We start from the raw sequence: 22,404 nt of genomic DNA, 5'->3' as shown, positions 1-22,404 counted from the left end.
TCTTTGACATAAGAAAAAACTTCGATGACATTTAGTTTGTGTTTTCCGTCAACTTCAATACCATCACATTCTTTTAGTCGACGATGGTTAAGTTTCTTTGTCTGCTTTGCATTAGTATGTTTAAATGTGGCAGAGACAATCAACATGCTTTAATTTTATTATAGAGAAAGTTAAACTTTAAAGTTCTCTATCAAAGCACAGTAATTAATTATCTCTGCTAAGATTAACGGTTGATTAACCAAGCTATTGTTTGGTTTTCCTTGCTGTTTTGAATTCAAACGAACTTATTTTTTTTATATCAAATGGTGGTTCTACATTTGCATGTACATTATGCAAAAAAAAATAATAATAGAACCTAGTCAATATATCCCCCCCCTCATAAAAAAACACGCATACACACTCTGAAATATTTTAAAAAACATACACACGCACGCAAACACATACGCACACTTTCAATTATGCTCACTCTTATATGCACACATACACACACATTAACACACTGATACACACATACACACACTTATACACAAACTGACACATTCTTACATACAGTGTTTTTTCCAGACTTTTTTCTACGTTTTTCTCCGGGGGTGGGGGCTCTGATATTTTCGGGAGGGGGGGGGGGGCAGACAACATTTTCCGGGAGGGGAGCGAGTTGTCTGGAAGAAATTCTGTTTACATACATACTCTCATACATTATACCTGGGCAATGCACAGAGGGATGAAGTCAAAGACACTTTTTATTGGGATTTGTGTGCGGGAGGGGCAGGTGACGTGGTAAATATTATGGGGGTGACGGGTCTTCAAAACTGTTATAGAAAGTTTGTGGTTTGGTTAAAAATTACATAGTTTCGAGTTATATAACATGGCATTATAAGATGAAATGTGTATGAAATACGCTGTTAATTTTAAACTCTAGGGACATTGGCGAGGAAAGCCGGCCCATGTGCCCACACTTCGGGTTTTGGCCATAACATAATTACAGTTTCTTCCAGGCATCTCTACCGCCCCCCCCCCCGAACGAAATGAAATTTATATAGAAAATATATACTTTTAACAGTTTCCGCCCCCCCCCCCCCCGAAAATTTCAAGTGCCCCCAGGAGGAAAAAGTCTGGAAGAAACACTGACTAGATTTATATATTATCATTCAATCGACCCATCTATTCCACACCTTGTTTTAGTTTTTACAAGCCTGGTACAAATACAATAACATCAACATTACCAGAGAATCATGCGCAAGAAAACTACGGAAATTACCGGGCACCGATACCGCTCTAAATTTGATATTTTGTGATCCAAAAGCTATTCCACCAATTTTTTTAAGACTAGCATGGGAGAAGTTCCATTGATGTTTCAGCATGATGTCTAACATGAAATCGAACACACTCAGCAGTGAGCTAATGACAACCCATAAAAGTAATGTTAGTAAAGCGAGTAAACCGATCGATGTGTGTGTTATGTGGGACAACAAAGAAATGTTGAGCTATTCTTTCAGCGACACACGGAAGTGAGTAGATCAAGACACTGCGATTAGATCAACAAGTCTTAGATAATGAGGTTCTAGTCGATTAGCGAGAGGATGTTGACATATTTGTTTTGTTACTGTCGTCTGCAACGTTATATCAATATTATAACAATATTGACACCCAGCCGTAGGACTACTTTTTATTCGTGATACGAAAATGTTATCAACAAATTGATATTAAAAGGGACGGCGTGGTCGGATGGGACTGGTAGGGCGTACTACTGCTAACATGAAAGTCTCGAGCTTGTATAACAGGTTTGGGTCTACCCAGTCTCGATATGGTCAGTAAAGGGAAGAGACATAGTGCTGACCACATGAGACATAGTGCTGACCACATGGGACATAGTGTTGACCACATGAGACATAGTGCTGACCACATGAGACATAGTGCTGACCACATGAGACATAGTGCTGACCACATGAGACATAGTGTTGACCACATGAGACATAGTGCTGACCACATGAGACATAGTGCTGACCACATGAGACATAGTGCTGACCACATGAGACATAGTGTTGACCACATGAGACATAGTGCTGACCACATGAGACATAGTGCTGACCACATGAGACATAGTGTTGACCACATGAGACATAGTGTTGACCACATGAGGCATAGTGTTGACCACATTATCCCTTCATTCGCCATATGGATCGCCGGCTTTGATAGAGAACCGCCCTAAATAGAATCATTTTTATCGAAATAATAGTTAAACATTTCGGCTAATATTATTATTTTTTAAATAACAAAATAAATTGTCTACAACAAAATGAGATTGCTTTTAGCTACACATCGTCACCCAGCTACGTCTAATAGTTTATGCCTGTACAATGGCCCACAGCGAATGCTTACATAGATAAGCTTGTGATTCCTTTAAAAATATTATTTCATAGTTACAATGAGACGTGTGTGTTCACAGGATAGCGGCAATCAAGGCTAAAGAAAGACTTACTATGCTTCTCCAGAGGCAGCCCAGAGATCTCATTAAAAAAGGTATTGTCAGTAGTTTTACATTATCGTAACTGTTAGATAATACCTTTAACATTTCAAGGAAATTAAAAGATCTTATTAAAAGGTATTGTCAATAGGTTTACATTACAGTTACTGGTTAATAATAAACATTGAGTGAAATGCGTATTGTATTTCATTAAGCACCGGTAAATGTTTTTTTCATTTGTTGAAATGTGTTTGATTTTTATGGCCAACCATATTTTGTAATAAAAATAATTGTCCCCCATCCCTTTCAAAATTGTTTATGCCGCCACTTTCGTTAATTTTTTACGCAGTTGCGCGTAAAATGGCGGGGCAAAACATTTTTTTAAACTAGATCTACAAGTAATAAAAAAACACGGCAACTTAATTTTTTAAACTTGTGTATTTATTAATCATTTTTAGTGTTACAATTTTAACGGGACCACATTAAGAATGTTCGATTTAAATTCTAATTTAGTAATTAGTATAGAGTACATTAAAACATTCTCTATCATTTTTAGTACTGAGTTATACAAGAGCCACAAACAAATAAATAGAATGACACATTTTAACTCTCCGATCCCCACAGGCCAGTTGAATGTCACACAAAGCTCCTATTTAAGTTTACTTCCGGGATTAACCCTCAACCAGCTACAACTGATCGTCAGGTCATGGCGTGAGGTTCTCAGGTCAATCGACATATGGGGGATGCGACTCCTTGTACAGTGAGCCGAAGTTTTCCCTTGTTAAATCGTTTTAGATTCTACTTAAATTCAGAGGCGTAGCGAGAGGGGGGGGGGGGGCGGGGGACATATGTCCCCGGGCGCCGACCTTAGGGGGGCGCCAAATTGAAAGTTTGAGGGGGGGGTGCAAATGAAAAGTTCGAGGGGGGGGTGCAAATCGAAAGTTTGAGGGGGGGGGGGTGCAAATGAAAAGATCGAGGGGGGGTGCAAATCGAAAATTTGTTCCCGAGGGGGGCGCCAAATTGAAAGTATGTCCCCGGGCGCCGGGAAGGGTCGCTACGCCTCTGCTTAAATTGTGTTTTTTTTTTAAAAAACTGTTCTGTTTTAAACTTAAACATGTGTACGCTGGTAAAAATGTATCACAGTTTTATTATTATTTTAAAATGACTATGCAAAACGAGATTTTTGAAAAAAAAATTGTATGATGGAATAAAACACGAACATATTTCAATGTCAGTGAAATACTTCTTTCTCACAAATCAGTACTAGGTTTTCAGGTAATGAAGCACTGTATCCTAGGGGTGGGGCAGCATCGACAAGGGCGCACCAAGCAGTAAATACCCTAGTACGCCACTGCTAATTGTAATGGCATCTTGATCTTACTGAACACACACACACAATAGCCTACACGTGTGCCCTAAATATACGCATAAACAGATGCTATAAATTATTGTGACAGGCCATTTGATTTTCTGCTTATTTTAGCTTGATGAAAAATGTGTCCAATGAGAAGGTGCTTGAAACAATCCGAAGAGGGACAAGAACGAACGACCTACTGGCTTGCCGCCTCAACCCCCGCGTCATTCGCTACGGCAAGCGCCTGATCATGCACATCTCTGATATTGTGTTTAGTCTGACCAGCCAGATTGCCCTCGAGTCTATCGTCAAACGGAAGTTCGATCTGATGCGCATGTCAGGATTCAAACAGGAAACAGTAAAGGTAAGTAAACGCCTTATTCAAAAGTTTGAATTCATCAAAATGTGTGTAATCTATCAATATAAGGTTTAGGCTAATGGACATATTACTAGTCGATTAGTAAACAAGTCTACTCGCATCGCAAATCACGATATTTCAACCACACATTTAATTATGGCTTTAGCTTAGGTTATGGTTAGGTTACGTTTAACGAATGTAAAGGTAATAATTTTGCACCAAGCTGTAAAATGCACCACGTAGGTCTATTACTGTAGGAACATATCACATATTTTTTCATGCACCTCTGGATGCTTCTCTTATTAACTGGGCAAATTAATAATGGGTTGAGACGCGAACAACAGGGTGGTACAGAAAACCAAAGTTCCCAATTTCCAATTATTCATTTTCGAAACGTTAATTAATTCTAGTTTAATTTTTTGGGTGTTCTATAGAAAATATAATATTTAATACGAGCCGACCCGCGGCGTATCATACGCCGCTATTTAGTTGTTGTTTTTTCTACTTTTCAGTAATTCATAATTTGTGAATTCGACAGTATCAATGCTGCCACTGAAAATATTTGCTTTAAAACACTAAAACCCTCCTTTCCCCTACCCCCCTCGTTAAAGCAGCCTCCTCTTAGTTACCTCCCCTAAGTTTAAAATATTCGAACTAAATTATCTGCCCCTAATAGCCGTCACTATACCCGTCTCTACGATTGTAAACATTTAGCGTGAACCACAGCTCACCAGACCATGTGGGGATTTGGGTGTGTCATAGCGTAGATATAAAGAATTAGACGACTAGTAGAGGTTACAAAGGACGGTGCGAACTTGACTGTAGACGATTTGGTGCGAGAGTATTGTGCGCATGTTGAATACAATATTTGTGGCGCGAATGTGACGTGAGCATGACACGACAATGTACCAATGACGTAGACCGCGGCAGTAACGTGAGTTGGGGGTTAGTAATTGTAGGAGACGGATGTATTCTTTGATATTGTGCAAATAAGTGTGTATTAATAAAGTTAGTGTTCTTTTCATAAACGAAGTGGTTGACTTTTATTAATAAGTGTCTGCGGAACATAAGAGTGATTCCCGTCCTACTCACAAGTATAATAGTTGACGTATGAATAGTAGCAGATCAGAATATAGAAAAGATATAGAAAAGATATAATATATATGAAACCCCCCATCACATATTGGTGGAGCACAAGTGGTCCTTAATTCCGCAAGTGGTGTTTTAAAAAGGATTCGAGTGAAAAGTTGTGAAGTTTGAAGCGGATTCGTGTTGACCAGAGGTGCTACTAGATCATCGCAGGGAAGCAAGATAAGTACCTTCCTCTGATTTTTTTTAAGTAACCGGGATTGTTTGGATCCTGTGCTGGTTATTCAGCAGTTTTTCTTCTTCGTGTTTGTTATTCTTAAATTGGCTGAGGCTTCCTAACGATAGGACACACTGAGTGTAGGCCTGCCTTTTAAGAAGTACATATTACTATTAGATGTAGAAGTCCTGTTTGTACTGCCGTTCTCTACCTTCTATTGTTACCGTAGGTCCTGTATTATTGTTGTGATTATCGCGTCAGTTATCTGTGCCGTTTATCGCTGTTTGTATAACACTTTAGTTATTTTTGTGTGTACGATTATTTTGTGTGCGTTCATTCAAATTATTAAAATTCACACACCATGACTGACCTCGCTCAGTTGTATAAGCTAGGCAAGACGCTTGAAAAAAGTGGCGCTGAGCTAGAGGCATGGGTTGAAGAAAAATATAGAGCTATCACGGCTGATAAAGAGCGGTTGGCCCAAATAGACGCAGACAAGTGTATTAGAATTGAAATGGAACGTGGAAAACTGGAGCTAGAAAAAGACAAAGAAAGGACAAAAGAAAAATCAAGACTGGAATTGGCAAAAATAGACCTTGAGAAAGAAAAGGCTAGAATAGAAATGGAGAAAGAAATTGAATTAAAACGGTTAGAAATCAACAAAAAAAGTACACAAGCAGAGCAGGTTGAAGCACCACCAACAACAACCAATTCTTCCAGAAGCATGCTATATAAAATGCCTAAATTTGAAGACAAAAAAGACGACATAGATGCTTTTATTCGACGGTTCGAAACGATCGCCAAGTCAGAAAACATAGCCGACAATATGATGAGCCAACACCTGCTCACCCTGGTTGGTGGAAGAGGACTCGACGCCTGCCACACCCTGACTGACGAGGAAATAAAAGACTACAAGACATTAAAAAAGACCCTACTAGAATTCTACCACCTGACAGAAGAAACTTACCGACAAAAATTCCACCAACTTCAACCTAACAAAAATGAAGATTTCAAAGTGTTTACTAATGACTTAAAACTTACACTGGAAAAATGGATTGAGGCAGCATCTATTAACAAAACTTATGAAGATCTATTCCAATTCGTCCTGGTCGACAAAATATTAAATTCAGTCCACAGTGACTTATATTCCTTTTTACAAGAAAGAAAACCTAGAGATATAAAGACTGTCACAGAAATGACGCAGAAATTCATAGCGGCCCACCCGACAAATCCAGTATGTAAAAAGTACGACGAGACAGAATTAACTTCAGTATTCATGACCCATGTTGCCGACGGAAGCAGGGACAGAAGTAAATACAAGAACCATATGCAGTTCAAACCCGACAGACAACAACAGATGCATCAGTCGGACAAACGATGTTTTTATTGCAACGGCCTTGGTCATTATAAAAAAGACTGCAGGAAGGCCAGAAGACCAAACTCGTTTCAACATAATAATCAGTTCCGTGCACACAGTGCGAACGGTCGCTACTACAACAGAACAGAGCATGTTCATTTTATGAGAACAATAGGACACCATAAACTGCCGAGCTTCCAATGTAGAGTTAATGGACAGGTGGTGAACGCAATCAGGGACACAGGCTGCAGCACACTGGCCGTCAAAAGCAGTGTGGTACATCCCAACCAGTATACGGGTAAACATATACCTGTCCAGGGATTTGATGGTAAAATTTCCCTTCACCCTACTGTACGGATAGACGTTCACACACCATATATATCAGGTAGATATGCCGCTGTTGTTTTTAATAAAGGACCATACGACCTGATCATCGGCAATGTGATTGACAATCAGACGCTACCTCAAGGTGACATAGATAAGTGGCTGCAAACGGAAATAGTTCAGTTGGTAGAAACGAGGGCCCAAACTGCTGCTAAAGTTATAGAAGAAAGTAAAGCATCAGAACAGGCCGTGAACAACGAGACTAAACAGTCGGTGGTGACAGAGACGACCTGGTCCCCTGAATCATTCCAACAAGAACAGCATAACGATGAATCGCTGAGCAAAATATTTAAACTTGCTCAGAAGAAATCGGTAACCATGTCAAAAAATAAAAAGGAACACTCCTTCTTTGTAAGAGACAACACATTGTTTAGAAAATTCACAGATAATGATAAAACAGTCAATCAGCTGGTAGCTCCACAGAAATACCGCCAGGCGATATTACATCACGCTCATGATCTACCACTGACAGCACACATGGGCAGAACAAAGACCAAGCAACGAATAGAATCTGCTTTCTACTGGCCTGGCATGGACAAAGACATATCTGCATATGTTAAATCATGTCACATATGCAGAACACAAGATACCTCTAAGCCACCCGCGGCCCCGCTCCTTAGGCATATCGCTACCGCCCCACCAATCTGTACAATGGAATCAGTGGATCTATCATCGGAAAATGTTACAACTGATGAGCCTGCATGTAAAAAAATAAAGCTAGATGCTTCTGGAGAAAGTAACAACATACAAAAACCCTGCAAAGAAGAAGATGCTGAAATACCTGCAACAGTTGTAGACAATGAAAAATGTATTGAAAATAAAAATGGTATCCACTTAGAGAGCGAAATACACGAAAAAGAGGTGCCTATTAATGAAATACAAGCAGGAATTACTGAATATCTTGGGGAACATGAAGGTTTTAGTGCTGTTATAAAACAAAGGTACTCTGATTTCATTGTAAATGAAGTTGATTTAGATGGAAATGAGGTGCATTTAACACAAATGACATGCCCTGTTGAGGAGACAGATGAAGATAAAAAAGCTGAAGATAATAATGACAAGATTGTGTTGGAGAAACCAGATGTGATTAGTGATGAAGATCTCTCCAAGATTGATAACCTTGTTAAAACAGGACTATCATTTCACAGTTGTTCCCATCCCGGGAAAACAGAACCGACTGGCTGACATATTGTCAAGAAACTAAATATAGCTTACACAGTCACAGGCAGAGAGCTGCTCCTGCACTACAGATATGTGACACACAATACAACACACATGTCTTTTCTTTGTGTGTAGTAGATCTCTTCTATTTTAATGCTAGTCGTGTGTAGTTAATGATTTAGTAATGTAGTTGGTATTTTGTTGATAATTATAATAATGTAGTTACTATTATTATTATGTAGTGTGTCGTGGACAAATAACCAGCATATCAAAATTTGGTGGGGTTTTCTTTAAAAGAGGAAGGTTATTTGTCCGACGGGCACAAAAACGCTTAGCTGGCATATGTTTAAGACGACATGTCCGCTCATATTTTCTCAGAATCTGACGTCATCTTCGTGAATGCTACGCACTGATGCCCAGCTTAAATGAATGCAGCGGTCAAACGAACAGTACATCATGAACGTGAACATATGAAACACATCGTCAAGGACACGTCCGCAGGATCACGTCAAGTAACACATCTAGAGGAACCAAATCAATGTGAGATGGGTCATCCTAACCAGATTACTGAAGCCTTACACATGGTCGCGGTCAATTTCCGACCAAGTCGTAACGGCAAGAAGGGTCACCATAACCAGCTAACAAAAGCCTTACGCACGGTCGCGGTCAATTTTCGATCAAGTCGTAACGGCAACTTCAGCTTATAAATATTTGTTTTTCAGTCACAGTGTTGCCAAGTTTTGTGTTTATAAAGCTCAAGGGAACATTTAGACGTCAAGTATAACAGGGAAAACTGTCTATACAGATGATAAACGTTTGTGGAACTGTCTCTACCGAAGATAAAGATTCATTGAGTGACGTATATTTTGTAAATTTGTCTACACAGATGATAAACTTTTGTGGAACTGTCTCTACCGAAGATAAAGATTCATTGAGTGACGTATATTTTGTAAATTTGTCTACACAGATGATAAACTTTTGTGGAACAGTCTTTACCGAAGATAAAGAATAAATTGACTGACGTTTATTTTGTAAATTTTTCAATACAGATGATAAAGTTCTCTACTGGCAGTTCAAGATGCGGCATGACATTGTTGTCGTTTGTTTTTTTGAAAATGTGAATGCTGGAATTGTTGCTATTGAAATGTTAATGTAATTCAGTCATTGATGACGCTATGACTATGTATTTATACGATGATTGACTAAGAAGACAGAAAAAAAAAAACTAATAGTATTAGTTTTTTTAATTGTAGGGGGGGAGGAGATGTCATAGCGTAGATATAAAGAATTAGACGACTAGTAGAGGTTACAAAGGACGGTGCGAACTTGACTGTAGACGATTTGGTGCGAGAGTATTGTGCGCATGTTGAATACAATATTTGTGGCGCGAATGTGACGTGAGCATGACACGACAATGTACCAATGACGTAGACCGCGGCAGTAACGTGAGTTGGGGGTTAGTAATTGTAGGAGACGGATGTATTCTTTGATATTGTGCAAATAAGTGTGTATTAATAAAGTTAGTGTTCTTTTCATAAACGAAGTGGTTGACTTTTATTAATAAGTGTCTGCGGAACATAAGAGTGATTCCCGTCCTACTCACAAGTATAATAGTTGACGTATGAATAGTAGCAGATCAGAATATAGAAAAGATATAGAAAAGATATAATATATATGAAACCCCCCATCACAGGGTGGCAGCGATATGCTTAGAGAGGAAGAGAAGGGACTGCTAGGCGCGCTTACAGCTTGGTGTTTTCTAGGGTCTCCAAGAAGAGAATTATATATATATAGATTTGAGTGTTCTGCCATTTATGAATTCCACTATATTTCCCCCGCCCCCATGCTTTGTTCCAACTCTAGAACTGCACGTCAGCCTTCAAGTCCTTCATGGAGGAATACTTCAGCACCATCTGGACACCAGAAACCAAACGGGCCTGGACGGTGGTCATCGACCTCATCTCCAAGATGGGGTTTCTTCACTGGACCACTGGGGACACGGGCAATAGGTTTTGTTTCCACATCGACCGTACGTCTGCCCCCAACAGTGAAAAACCCAGCAACGCCATCAAGTTTCTCAGCTAGTTCTGTAGCTTCAAGTCGCGGGGTTCGTCAAGAGAAAGTGAAATTTAGACTTATGGAAGGGAAAAAGCGAGGCAACTCTCAAATGTGTAAACACAATATTTGGCTTCAGGTTTTTAGAGTGTGAATACAAACTTAAGGTACCATTTTTTATTTTAGAAACATGTGAACAAACAATTAGAGTACCGGTTCTGAATGTGTGAACACACAATTAAGGTAAACATGTCTAATGATGGATGTATGATGACTAATATCGTGTTTCAGCAAAGTAATTAGGTGGGGGGGGGGTTGTTTAGGTGGATGGATGGATATATTTTATGCAATAATCGTCTGCTAGGATGGGTGTGAAGGGGACGGGGGACGGTAGGGTAGCAAGGACAATTTATAATGTTACTCGAACAAACAATTCATCTTGGTGGGTCTTTCAAATTGGCCATCACGTGACGTGCTAGTTCAAACATATTGGAGTCATCGAAATTATTAATACTTTCAAAACGATCAGTAACGAGGGTTGTTGAGGCTATCTGGTAGATTGTAACATTTATTATTCATTTATTTTATAAAAGCAGATGGTTAAAATACGTGGCTTCATACATCTCATGATGTAAGTAAATTGGTTTTGCTATAATGTGGAAAAACAGTAAAGTAAAGATCAGAGTAACGTCCGGCAGGAACCGCTTGGTCACGTGATATGCTAACTACCTGTTTTATTGTCGATGATTGGAGGAAACCATTTGTAATTAAAATGCAAAGTTGAATGGTTGGCCGGACATTCTGTTTTACTTCTCGATTTCGGGGCGTTAAAATAAATAAACTAATCAAAATATTTTTGAATAATTGAACTAATTTACACTGCAAGCTATTTGCACAGTTATTAAAGTTTACTTGTGGTTTACACGCGTGTATGTTAATTAATGTTTTTAGTTTTTCAAATGTTATATCTAGATCTAGTTAATGTGCTAGATTTTACAGTTGTTTATTGCCACGAAATTTATCTTTTTACAGTTACAAGTTACAATAGTTCGTACTTTCTTTTGTGTGAAGATTTTAGTGGGTTCTACGGGAAATAACAGCTAAGGAGCTTTATTGTTCCGGCGTAGGGATTCGATTTTTTATGTTTAGGTTCAACTTTTTACTCAACCAATGTACCGAAGTGTCGAGCATTATCTCTGCAGAGCAGCACTCAGACCAAGTTACAAGACAGATTACTTATGAATTTCCGAAGCAGAAAACTTTGTTTAAAATAAAATAAAAACGATACAATTGTTTTATTTACAAGCAGAAACTATTCCACGTGCTACAATTTGTGACATTGTTTCTGTGTCTGTCCGTGTCCCAAGATTTTATTTCCTCGAGCTGCTGGTCAGAGAGTTGAAGAAGGTGGAGATCCTGTCAATGGTGCCGGACGAGACTTGTCTGAGGGTCTGCTCACCACACCTAGTGGCTAGGCTGACGATCTGCCTCCAGACTCTGGTGATGTGTTCACAGTTAGGGTCAGGGGTGTGATGGGGCAGAGTTAGGTCAGGGATGTGATGGGGCAGAGTTAGGTCAGGGAGGTCATGGGGCAGAGTTAGGTCAGGGAGGTCATGGGACAGAGTTAGGTCAGGGATGTGATGGGGCAGAGTTAGGTCAGGGATGTGGTGGGGCATAGTTAGGTCAGGGATGTGATGGGGCAGAGTAAGGTCAGGGATGTGATGGGGCAGAGTAAGGTCAGGGATGTGATGGGGCAGAGTTAGGTCAGGGATGTGATGGGGCAGAGTTAGGTCAGGGATGTGATGGGGCAGAGTTAGGTCAGGGATGTGATGGGGCAGAGTTAGGTCAGGGATGTGATGGGGCAGAGTTAGGTCAGGGATGTGATGGGGCAGAGTTAGGTCAGGGAGGTCATGGGGCAGAGTTAGGTCAGGGAGGTCATGGGACAGAGTTAGGTCAGGGATGTGATGGGGCAGAGTTAGGTCAGGGATGTGGTGGGGCATAGTTAGGTCAGGGATGTGGTGGGGCAGAGTTAGGTCAGGGATGTGATGGGGCATAGTTAGGTCAGGGATGTGATGGGGCAGAGTAAGGTCAGGGATGTGATGGGGCAGAGTTAGGTCAGGGATGTGATGGGGCAGAGTAAGGTCAGGGATGTAATAGGTCGTATAAAGGTCAGGGATGTGATGGGGCAGAGTAAAGTCAGGGATGTGATGGGGCAGAGTTAGGTCAGGGATGTGATGGGGCAGAGTTAGGTCAGGGATGTGATGGGGCAGAGTTAGGTCAGGGATGTGATGGGGCAGAGTAAGGTCAGGGATGTAATAGGTCGTATAAAGGTCAGGGATGTGATGGGGCAGAGTAAAGTCAGGGATGTGATGGGGCAGAGTTAGGTCAGGGATGTGATGGGGCAGAGTAAGGTCAGGGATGTGATGGGGCAGAGTAAGGTCAGGGATGTGATGGGGCAGAGTCAGGGATGTCATGGGGCAGAGTTAGGTCAGGGATGTGATGGGGCAGAGTAAGGTCAGGGATGTGATGGGGCAGAGTTAGGTCAGGGATGTGATGGGGCAGAGTTAGGTCAGGGATGTCATGGCGCAGAGTAAAGTCAGGGAGGTCATGGGGCAGAGTTAGGTCAGGGATGTCATGGCGCAGAGTAAAGTCAGGGAGGTCATGGGGCAGAGTAAGGTCAGGGATGTGATGGGGCAGAGTAAGGTCACGGATGTGATGGGGCAGAGTTAGGTCAGGGATGTGATGGGGCAGAGTAAGGTCAGGGATGTGATGGGGCAGAGTTAGGTCAGGGATGTGATGGGGCAGAGTTAGGTCAGGGATGTGATGGGGCAGAGTAAGGTCAGGGATGTGATGGGGCAGAGTTCGGTCAGGGAGGTCATGGGGCAGAGTAAAGTCAGGGATGTGATAGGTCGCGTAAAGGTCAGAACGTGAAGTGTCAAGCATGTGATAGGACAGAGAAAGGTCAGGGGTGTAAAAGTTTAAGGGATGTGGAAACCCCACCCCCTCCCCCAACAAAATTGCGTCACTTACTTGCCGGCCCCCTGTGTAAACAGGTCTGAGAACTCGTAGACACGGAAGAATTTGTCGGCGTTAGCCTGGAGCACGTCACAGAAGTCGTTCTCTGTGGGGGTGAGCAAAAACAAAAGGTCAATCTCACTCAATGAAAGCTGACACTTTGTTGGCAAATTTGGTTCGTTTTATCATGTCATAGTTTTGTTCTAGCTAAATATTACACCTTTAAACATAGTTATAGTAGATACAGCCAAAGTGTATAGGGCATGTACATTATATGTATATGTATGTATTTGTATATATATATATATATATATATATATATATATATATATATATATATATATATATATATATATATATATATATATATATATATATATATATATATATATATATATATATATATATATATATATAGACTACCTATGAAGCAGGTGGATATGGATTCGATTGCCTGATGTTCCAGAGTGTGACAGTCAATGTATTCCCTCCTGTAGACTTCCTTCAAGGACTGGGTCAAGCAGCGCTGGGCGTCGTCAATAAAAGTTTGGCCCTGGGGTTTAGATGAAAGGTTTTATTTACATTAGGTTAAACTCGGGGGTACGCTGTCATTTAAAACAACAATCATAGACGCGTCTAGTCGTTAATTGTTTGTTTTTGGAGGCGGAGGATATAGTTTTTAGCTTAAATATATTTTTATTTAGCTTTTAACATGGTGTTTATTGATTAGTTAAATATCAATATCGCGCAACCGTTACCGGAGAAGTAATTTAAAAATTTAAAAAGTCCGACTCAAGACCCACCTCTGGCGTAAAGCTGTTCTTGTGTCTCTGCATCTTGTTGCAGTAGTAGTGGCCAGTTTTCAGGATGTACCACTCTCGTCCACACGGCAGGCGGCGCTCGAAGCAGGTGTAGAAATCACAGCTTCCCGCGTCAGCCAGGGCCAAACACGACTCCTCCACTTCTGCTTGGTGGAATGGAAACACGGTGTAATGGTTCTATATAACACAATCTGGGCATGACAGATAGTTCTCAGATGTTTAATGGTTCTATATAACACAATCTGGGTATGACAGATAGTTCTTAGATGTTTAATGGTTCTATATAACACAAGCTGGACATGACAGATAGTTCTCAGATGTTTAATGGTTCTATATAAAACAAGTTGGACATGACAGATAGTTCTTGGATAAGCTTACCTCAAATATTTCACGTTTCATTTATTTTGAGTAGTACGAACCAAAATAAAAGGGTTTGAACACAAAAATATTTACTTCACCCATATACCTAATAACAGTGGCGTAGGCAGGGGGGGGGGGTTAGGGGGGGTCATAACCTCCCCATAGACCCCTCGGTATATATAAAAAGTATGAGGGGGGGGGGTGCAAATCGAAAGTTTAAGGGGGATGCAAATCAAAAGTTTGAGGGGGGGGGGGTGCAAATCGAAAGTTTGTCCCCGGGTAAAAATTGGAACCCCCCCCCCCCCCTTGAGACGATCCTGGCTACGCCACTGCCTAATAATATACCTAATTATATACTTAGCTCTAAAACTCCGAAAAAAAGCGGGTCTATAATAAGTTTTACACTATAGGGATTTGGTACTAAATGCAAGTACACAACATTAGAAGCAATCTAACACTTTTCTGTGTGTTCGAGTTTTCTATTACATAGTCTAAACAAAAGCAGCTCTACAGAAATCAACGAACCAATCAGAAAACAAAGCCATACCTCTGTCGTCTGCTGTGGCCACTGGCGTGCCGCTACGGAAAAAAAAGGCCGAGGCTACGGAGACCCCAATCACCGCCACCATCAAGCGAAATAACTCCATATTTGTTTGACAAATTTAACGTCCTGTCAGATTTTTTTTATCGTCTTCGTCCACAACACGATACGACGATACCTACTTGCAGACGAGTAAAGAAAATGTTTGTTTGGACCTTCCACTGCAGTCTAAGTACTCTCTACTTCAGTCCCCATCCGGTCACGAGCAAAGTCTACACCAGCGGTTCTCAAAGTCTCACGTGCGATGCTAGTCGGATAAGCCAGGGGTCAACAACCTGCGGCCACACAACCCCACGTGACTCATTCAACAAATACCGATCCGCCCACCGGACAAACAGCTGTTCCTCTTTTAAAATGGCCGCTCCATAAATACAATTTTAGAAGCCTTAATATTAAAACAATGTCTATGTAGTGTAGGAAAGCAGGTTGCCTATCACTAGGTTAGTGTAAAGCGTTTGAAGCAATTGAATTAAAATTTTAAAATGGGAATTCGTGTGGAACACTTATTTATTTTCACTAATAGGCCTGCATCTCAAACTTTCTGTTCATTGCTAGCGAGTGGACCAACAGACACAACAGCCGACGATGAGCTGTTCTCTAACTGGATGAGACCACTGACGAAACGAACTATCCCTGTTTTAAACAATGAGCTGTTCTCTAACTGAATAAAACCGCTGATGAAACGAACTATCCCTGTTTTAAACAATGAGCTGTTCTCTAACTGGATGAAACCACTGACAAAACGAAATATTCCTGTTTTAAACAATGAGCTGTTCTCTAACTGAATAAAACCGCTGATGAAACGAACTATCCCTGTTTTAAACAATGAGCTGTTCTCTAACTGGATGAAACCACTGACAAAACGAAATATTCCTGTTTTAAACAATGAGCTGTTCTCTAACTGAATAAAACCGCTGACAAAACGAACTATCCCTGTTTTAAACAATGAGCTGTTCTCTAACTGAATAAAACCGCTGATGAAACGAACTATCCCTGTTTTAAACAATGAGCTGTTCTCTAACTGGATGAAACCACTGACAAAACGAACTATCCCTGTTTTAAACAATGAGCTGTTCTCTAACTGAATAAAACCGCTGATGAAACGAACTATCCCTGTTTTAAACAATGAGCTGTTCTCTAACATGATGAAACCACTGACGAAACGAACTATCCCTGTTTTAAAGTACGTGAGCTGCGGGTCAAGTGGCGACCACGTGACCTCTTGTATCCAACAACGTCAGGTTTGTTTGACGTTAAGGGCTTTGTATTGTTATTTTATAAGTTGTTATTTAAAATTTGTTATTTATAATTTGTTATTTAAAATCTGCTATACACCTAAAGCACGATTAGTCGTTATCAGGACTGGTTTCCAGACACACAAAAACGGACAATAACCCCCTGGATTTCCCTCCGACCGACACCTTCAGGGATTGCCCCCACCCCCACCCTCCCACCCTGCGATAAAGACCCCCCCTGGTCATAAACCCAACCTTTGTGGTTTAATTAGAAAACAATCCGTACCTTGGTCTTGGAAGATGTAGTTTGTTTCATTCTGCGGCGTGACCGACTTTTTTGTTTACCTCTGTTGTGTTCCTGACTTATTGGTGTCCCGTCTTTACTACTTTAATGTATCTAAACGCGCGTTGTTTGATGTCACATTCATTTCAATATCCCGAGAAATCTCGCTTCAGCTCAAAAACAAAACCACAGCGTTTAGCGCACTCTGTGAATACCGCACCGTTTGGCGCACTTTATGAAGACCGCACCATTTGGCGCACTTTATGAAGACCGCACCATTTAGCGCACTATTAGATAACTCCGCACCATTTAGCGCACTATTAGATAACTCCGCACCATTTAGCGCACTATTAGATAACTCCGCACCGTTTAGCCCACTATGAGATAACTCAGCACAGTTTAGCCCACTATGAGATAACTCCGCACCGTTTAATCCTACTATGAGATAACTCAGCACAGTTTAGCACAATCTCTGAACGTGGGTTGTGTGTTAAAGATGGCTGGACACAAGAAGATGAAACTTAGCTTCGGAGATTATCTAGGACCGTTACCTCTGTCCTACACGGACATTCGCAGGTGTGCGCATACTGTCATCTAGATCTGTATACCATTCACTCTTTTGTTTTATTTATGTGGTTGGTTGCGATTTAGATAGAGCCACGAACTAGTCTAGATCACGTATTACTAAGCTATGTGCCAGTCATGAACTATCATCAGGTATTGGGCACCCTAATCTAGGGCCTCGGACCATCGAGAATTAGTAGAACCTTTTCTATTTTGTGGTGTTTTGTCTTTAAAAGTCTAGACCTATATTATAACACGACATTAACCCTGATTTACAATTTAGCTTCATTTTGTAAGTCTACAAGACAGTGAGAATCTGCCTAACGAGTGAGGTTTTAAATGTAAACATTGTTTGTGTTGGTTGGACCAGGGTCGCCGCCGAACATGCAGCGGACCGACTGACCAAACTCCTGAACAAACAGTGCGGCGAGCTGGACAAGGGGAGCAAGCGCTGTACAAAACAAAGGACCGTCAAACTCAAGCCAACAGTGGACCACCATCTGGAGGAAATTAGTGCGTACATTTCTTCTTGTTTGGAAGTAATTAGTGCGTACATTTCTTTATATTTGGAAGAAAAAAGTGCGTGGATTTTGTTTTGTTTGGAAGGGATAAGTGCATACATTTAATCTTGTTTAAAAGAAATAAGTGCATACATTTCTTCTTGTTTTGTCGTATTTTTTGGATTAAAAAAGTGCGTACATTTCATTTTGTTTGGAAGGATAAGTGCATACATTTCGAATGCTTACATTACGTTATATTTGGAAGATATAGTGCTTACGTTACTATATATTTGGAAGAAATAAGTCCTGGTCATTTTATTTTTCGTTGAGATAAAAGGAAACAAATGTGTCAAGTCTTAGATGTTTCGTCTTCGTTCTTAATGTGAGTGTTGGAAGGGATTCCCCCCAGCAGCACTAAGTATATGTGACTACTGTTTACTGATGCCGTTGACTCCGATTTTAGTCTGCTTTACTTTTTGGATTTGCTTCCTAGAAAATTTGTCTCTCCTAGAAAAGTTGCTGTCCACAGCCTCATCTGCCCGAGGGTTCGAACTCGTGACTTTTTGGTTTAGCAACCATGAGCTTTACCGACTCGACCAAACTTTGATGGGTACCTGACTCACATTAGGGAAAGTAAAGGCGACTGGGCATAGTGCTGACCAAATTATCCCTTCATATGTCGATGTTAAAGAGGCAGGTAAAATCGACCATGCAACTCCTAACTTTAACATTAACACACGACTTATTTGGCATGTCTAAATGTCTGGCCAGAAAAACCCAAGTTGAAAAGGCGACCAGAGCGTCTGGACATCGACGACAAACACATCAAGGCCGTGACAAGGTCATGGTCGTACGTCGTCAAGTACCAAGATGTTCTCGGTCCACGGATCATTAGCTTGTAAGACATTTGTTGTAAGACATTTATTGTGAGACATTTGTTGTGAGACATTTGTTGTTAGACTTTTAATGTGAGACATTAGTTTTTGAGACGCTTCTTGAAAACGTTTGTTATGAGATATTTGTTGTAAGACATTTGTTGTGAGACATTTGTTGTGAGACTTTTGTTGTAAGACATTTGTTGGGAGACATTTGTTGTAAGACATTTATTGTGAGACTTTTAATGTGAGACATTTGTTTTTGAGACGCTTCTTGAAAACGTTTGTTGTGAGATATTTGTTGTAAGACATTTGTTGTGAGACATTTGTTGTGAGACATTTGTTGTGAGACATTTGTTGTTAGACTTTTAATGTGAGACATTAGTTTTTGAGACGCTTCTTGAAAACGTTTGTTATGAGATATTTGTTGTAAGACATTTGTTGTGAGACATTTGTTGTGAGACTTTTGTTGTAAGACATTTGTTGGGAGACATTTGTTGTAAGACATTTATTGTGAGACTTTTAATGTGAGACATTTGTTTTTGAGACGCTTCTTGAAAACGTTTGTTGTGAGATATTTGTTGTAAGACATTTGTTGTGAGACATTTGTTGTGAGACTTTTGTTGTAAGACATTTGTTGGGAGACATTTGTTGTAAGACATTTATTGTGAGACTTTTAATGTGAGACATTTGTTTTTGAGAAGCTTCTTGAAATCGTTTGTTGTGAGATATTTGTTGTTAGACATTTGTTGCACGACATTTGTCGTGAGACATTGATTGTTACGACCCAGATATCCTTACCTTTAATCCTCCACGGCCTATACTCTCTACTCTACTTCTGTAAATGGCCCGTTAAATAAGTCTTGTTTCTTTATAACATTGTGGTTAAAAATAAATGATTTTCGAATACAAAAGATAAGGAAAAAAATTCAACGTGCTACATTTATTTAAAAGATTCTATTTTTGTTTGACTCCCCCGTGTTAGTTACCTAGACCATTGCCCCAACCACGCCCAGTTCTACAACAACCTCACTTCCGGTAGCCTCAGCTCCAACAAAGATGGCTGCCACCTCATCAAGCAGATCTCTGAGGTCCTCAAGCATATCAAGTCTGCCAGTGTGTTAAAAGATGTCATCGCCACAAATTTTGAATGCCTGTTACGTGCGGGTTATACCAGGAAATCTATGCAGGTAAATCCTTATGTCCACACGTATCTGCAGATAAATCCCTCTGTCAACACGTATCTGCAGGTAAATCCCTCTGTCAACACGTATCTGCAGGTAAATCCCTCTGTCAACACGTATCTGCAGGTAAATCCCTATGTCAACACGTATCTGCAGGTAAATCCCTCTGTCAACACGTATCTGCAGGTAAATCCCTCTGTCAACACGTATCTGCAGGTAAATCCCTCTGTCAACACGTATCTGCAGGTAAATCCCTCTGTCAACACGTATCTGCAGGTAAATCCCTCTGTCCACACGTATCTGCAGGTAAATCCCTGTTTTCCCACACAAGAGAATTGTAATGTGTCCCCACGTATTTGCAATTCAATTTTCTTAAAAAAAAAACGTACTCAACTCAACACGACTACCGTACTCTCCATAACGACTGTACTCAACAAGACTACCGTACTCTTCATATTATACTTTAACACGTATATTTCGATTTCGAATTGAAGACCTTATTTAGACAAGTATTTGCCTCATTTAAACAAAAAATCAAGCTAAATATTTTTTATTCTGCTTTAAAACGCTGACTCTTATCCCCCTGTTTACATAAACCTTTTTTTTATATAAAAAACCCCCCGACTCTCGCTCCAGTGTTGACACAATCACTGACTCTTGTTCCCCCTGACAGGAGTGCTGTGAGAGTTACCTCTCCTTTATGAAGGAGTATCTCCCCTCACCCTGGCCCGAGGACGTGGAAAAATCCTGGAAAATCCTGCTGGACCGGCTCATTGATTTCGCCTTTAAATATTGCCTCAATCCTAACTTAGGGAATCCTAAGAAAAAAACTGCATTCAGACGATCGCTTCCGTTAAGGCGATGACATTTCAATTAATTATCTTGTTCATTTTCTATTGTAAGATTTACTCCAGAAGCTGCTGGACCTAATTATTATAATACTAATTAAGACACTAATAATTATGATAATTAAGACAAAAAATGTTTTGTATCATAGTTCTGATAAATATAACCTGAGTATCATGGTTCTGATAAATATATCCTGTGTATCATAGTTCTGATAATATATCCTGGGTGTCATAGTTCTGATAATATATCCTGTGTGTCATAGTTCTGATAAATATAACCTGAGTATCATAGTTCTGATAATATATCCCGTGTGTCATAGTTCTGATAAATATATCCTGTGTATCCTAATTCTGATAAATATAACCTGAGTATCATAGTTCTGATAAATAGGACCTGTGTATCATAGTTCTGATAAATATAACCTGTGTATCATAGTTCTGATAAATATAACCTGAGTATCATAGTTCTGATAAATATAACCTAAGTATCATAGTTCTGATAAATAAAACCTTATTATCATAGTTCTGATAAATGTATCCTGTGTATCATAGTTCTGACAAATATAACCTGTGTACCATAGTTCTGATAAATATAACATGAGTATCATAGTTCTGATAAATATAACCTGTGTATCATAGTTCTGATAAATATAACCTGAGTATCATAGTTCTGATAAATATAACCTAAGTATCATAGTTCTGATAAATAAAACCTTATTATCATAGTTCTGATAAATGTATCCTGTGTATCATAGTTCTGACAAATATAACCTGTGTACCATAGTTCTGATAAATATAACATGAGTACCATAGTTCTGATAAATATAACATGAGTATCATAGTTCTGATAAATATCTAATGCGTTTGTGCTTTTAAGAAATTTCTCGTGATTTTTTTATATCCATTTAAATTTAGCTAGGTCTAAAATATTTTTGTAAAATAATGTGTTTAATTTTGTTATGATTTATTTAAATTACTATGCGAAAAAATATTTTTATACATTTTTTATGATACTCAAATAATAAAACTCTTGGTTACTTTGACTAATTTTATTCAATATTTAAGTTTGTTCCTTTGTGTTTAAAAAAATGGCTTTAGAACTTTTAAAAACACGTCTATCCCCCACCCCCCAACCAGAATGAAATAGCATTTATATACACAATATATGCTTCATAGAATGTTCATCCCCCTCCACCCCCCCCACCAATTTTTTTTAACGTACCCCTCCCCCCCCCCCCCCCATCACACACACACTCAGAGAAAAACGTCTCGAAGAAACACTGCTTGTGTAACAAGAAGAATTTTTTTTTTATACTTGAACGCACCTGCAATGAGAATATTTAATGGATTGGCTAATCATTAAAAAAAAAACAGGGATAAAAAAATGGTCAACATGAGATGAGTAATGAATTAAAATAAAAACCAAAATGATTTTTTAAAAAAAGAACAATTTTAAAGTATATTTTACAGTTTACATATCGGCACCTTATTCGATGAAGCAAACCATAATAGTTTAGTATAATAAAAATCAAAATTTTATTACATTTTTATGAGTCTACCCAAGTAAAATATAATACCATACATAATACAGCATACACTCTACCTAACCAAATAGTTAGCTAACTGGACAAATGTTTATAGAGCTTAAAATGTAATAAATTTATGAATGGTGAAAATCC

The 22,404-nt window shown here is 39.6% G+C and overlaps 3 protein-coding genes across 3 annotated transcripts; 2 read left to right on the top strand and 1 right to left on the bottom strand.

The window, feature by feature from the left end:
* The first annotated feature begins 1,319 nt into the window (after positions 1-1,319).
* LOC131944630 (uncharacterized) lies at positions 1,320-11,351 on the top strand. Its single transcript, XM_059305346.1, has 5 exons — positions 1,320-1,508; positions 2,447-2,520; positions 3,089-3,224; positions 3,948-4,182; positions 10,248-11,351. The coding sequence occupies exons 1-5, from the start codon at positions 1,360-1,362 to the stop codon at positions 10,467-10,469; spliced, it is 816 nt and encodes a 271-aa protein (XP_059161329.1). The 5' UTR covers positions 1,320-1,359; the 3' UTR covers positions 10,470-11,351.
* A 368-nt stretch (positions 11,352-11,719) lies between these two features.
* LOC131944631 (stanniocalcin-2) lies at positions 11,720-15,408 on the bottom strand. Its single transcript, XM_059305347.1, has 5 exons — positions 15,183-15,408; positions 14,258-14,418; positions 13,878-14,007; positions 13,470-13,560; positions 11,720-11,936 (listed from the first exon to the last, which is right to left on the bottom strand). The coding sequence occupies exons 1-5, from the start codon at positions 15,280-15,282 to the stop codon at positions 11,810-11,812; spliced, it is 609 nt and encodes a 202-aa protein (XP_059161330.1). The 5' UTR covers positions 15,283-15,408; the 3' UTR covers positions 11,720-11,809.
* Positions 15,409-17,234: 1,826 nt separating this feature from the next.
* Positions 17,235-21,720, top strand: LOC131944675 (uncharacterized). The gene is made up of 5 exons (XM_059305448.1): positions 17,235-17,330; positions 17,689-17,831; positions 18,590-18,716; positions 19,679-19,883; positions 20,551-21,720. Exons 1-5 carry the CDS (start codon positions 17,251-17,253, stop codon positions 20,740-20,742), a joined length of 747 nt encoding a protein of 248 aa, XP_059161431.1. The 5' UTR covers positions 17,235-17,250; the 3' UTR covers positions 20,743-21,720.
* The last annotated feature ends 684 nt before the right edge of the window (positions 21,721-22,404 follow it).

Source organism: Physella acuta, unplaced genomic scaffold (assembly GCF_028476545.2).
Source record: "Physella acuta isolate Inbredline_101_S28 unplaced genomic scaffold, ASM2847654v3 ptg000502l, whole genome shotgun sequence".
Taxonomy (NCBI): Eukaryota; Metazoa; Mollusca; class Gastropoda; family Physidae; genus Physella; species Physella acuta.
The sequence above is the reverse complement of the archived record's forward strand: the minus strand, read 5'-3'. Positions and strand labels throughout refer to the sequence as shown.

Excerpts from the sequence above, each read along its gene's own strand:
- LOC131944630 (XM_059305346.1), top strand. The coding sequence starts at position 1,360 with ATGATGTCTAACATGAAATCGAACACACTCAGCAGTGAGCTAATGACA. Across the intron at positions 1,509-2,446 it reads TCTTTCAGCGACACACGGAA|GATAGCGGCAATCAAGGCTA; the intron begins GTGAGTAGATCA and ends GTGTGTTCACAG. Across the intron at positions 3,225-3,947 it reads GGGATGCGACTCCTTGTACA|CTTGATGAAAAATGTGTCCA; the intron begins GTGAGCCGAAGT and ends TGCTTATTTTAG.
- LOC131944631 (XM_059305347.1), bottom strand. The coding sequence starts at position 15,282 with ATGGAGTTATTTCGCTTGATGGTGGCGGTGATTGGGGTCTCCGTAGCC. Across the intron at positions 13,561-13,877 it reads CATATCCACCTGCTTCATAG|AGAACGACTTCTGTGACGTG; the intron begins GTAGTCTATATA and ends TCACCCCCACAG. Across the intron at positions 11,937-13,469 it reads TTTACACAGGGGGCCGGCAA|AGTCTGGAGGCAGATCGTCA; the intron begins GTAAGTGACGCA and ends ACACATCACCAG.
- LOC131944675 (XM_059305448.1), top strand. The coding sequence starts at position 17,251 with ATGGCTGGACACAAGAAGATGAAACTTAGCTTCGGAGATTATCTAGGA. Across the intron at positions 17,331-17,688 it reads TCCTACACGGACATTCGCAG|GGTCGCCGCCGAACATGCAG; the intron begins GTGTGCGCATAC and ends TGGTTGGACCAG. Across the intron at positions 17,832-18,589 it reads CCACCATCTGGAGGAAATTA|AAAAACCCAAGTTGAAAAGG; the intron begins GTGCGTACATTT and ends ATGTCTGGCCAG.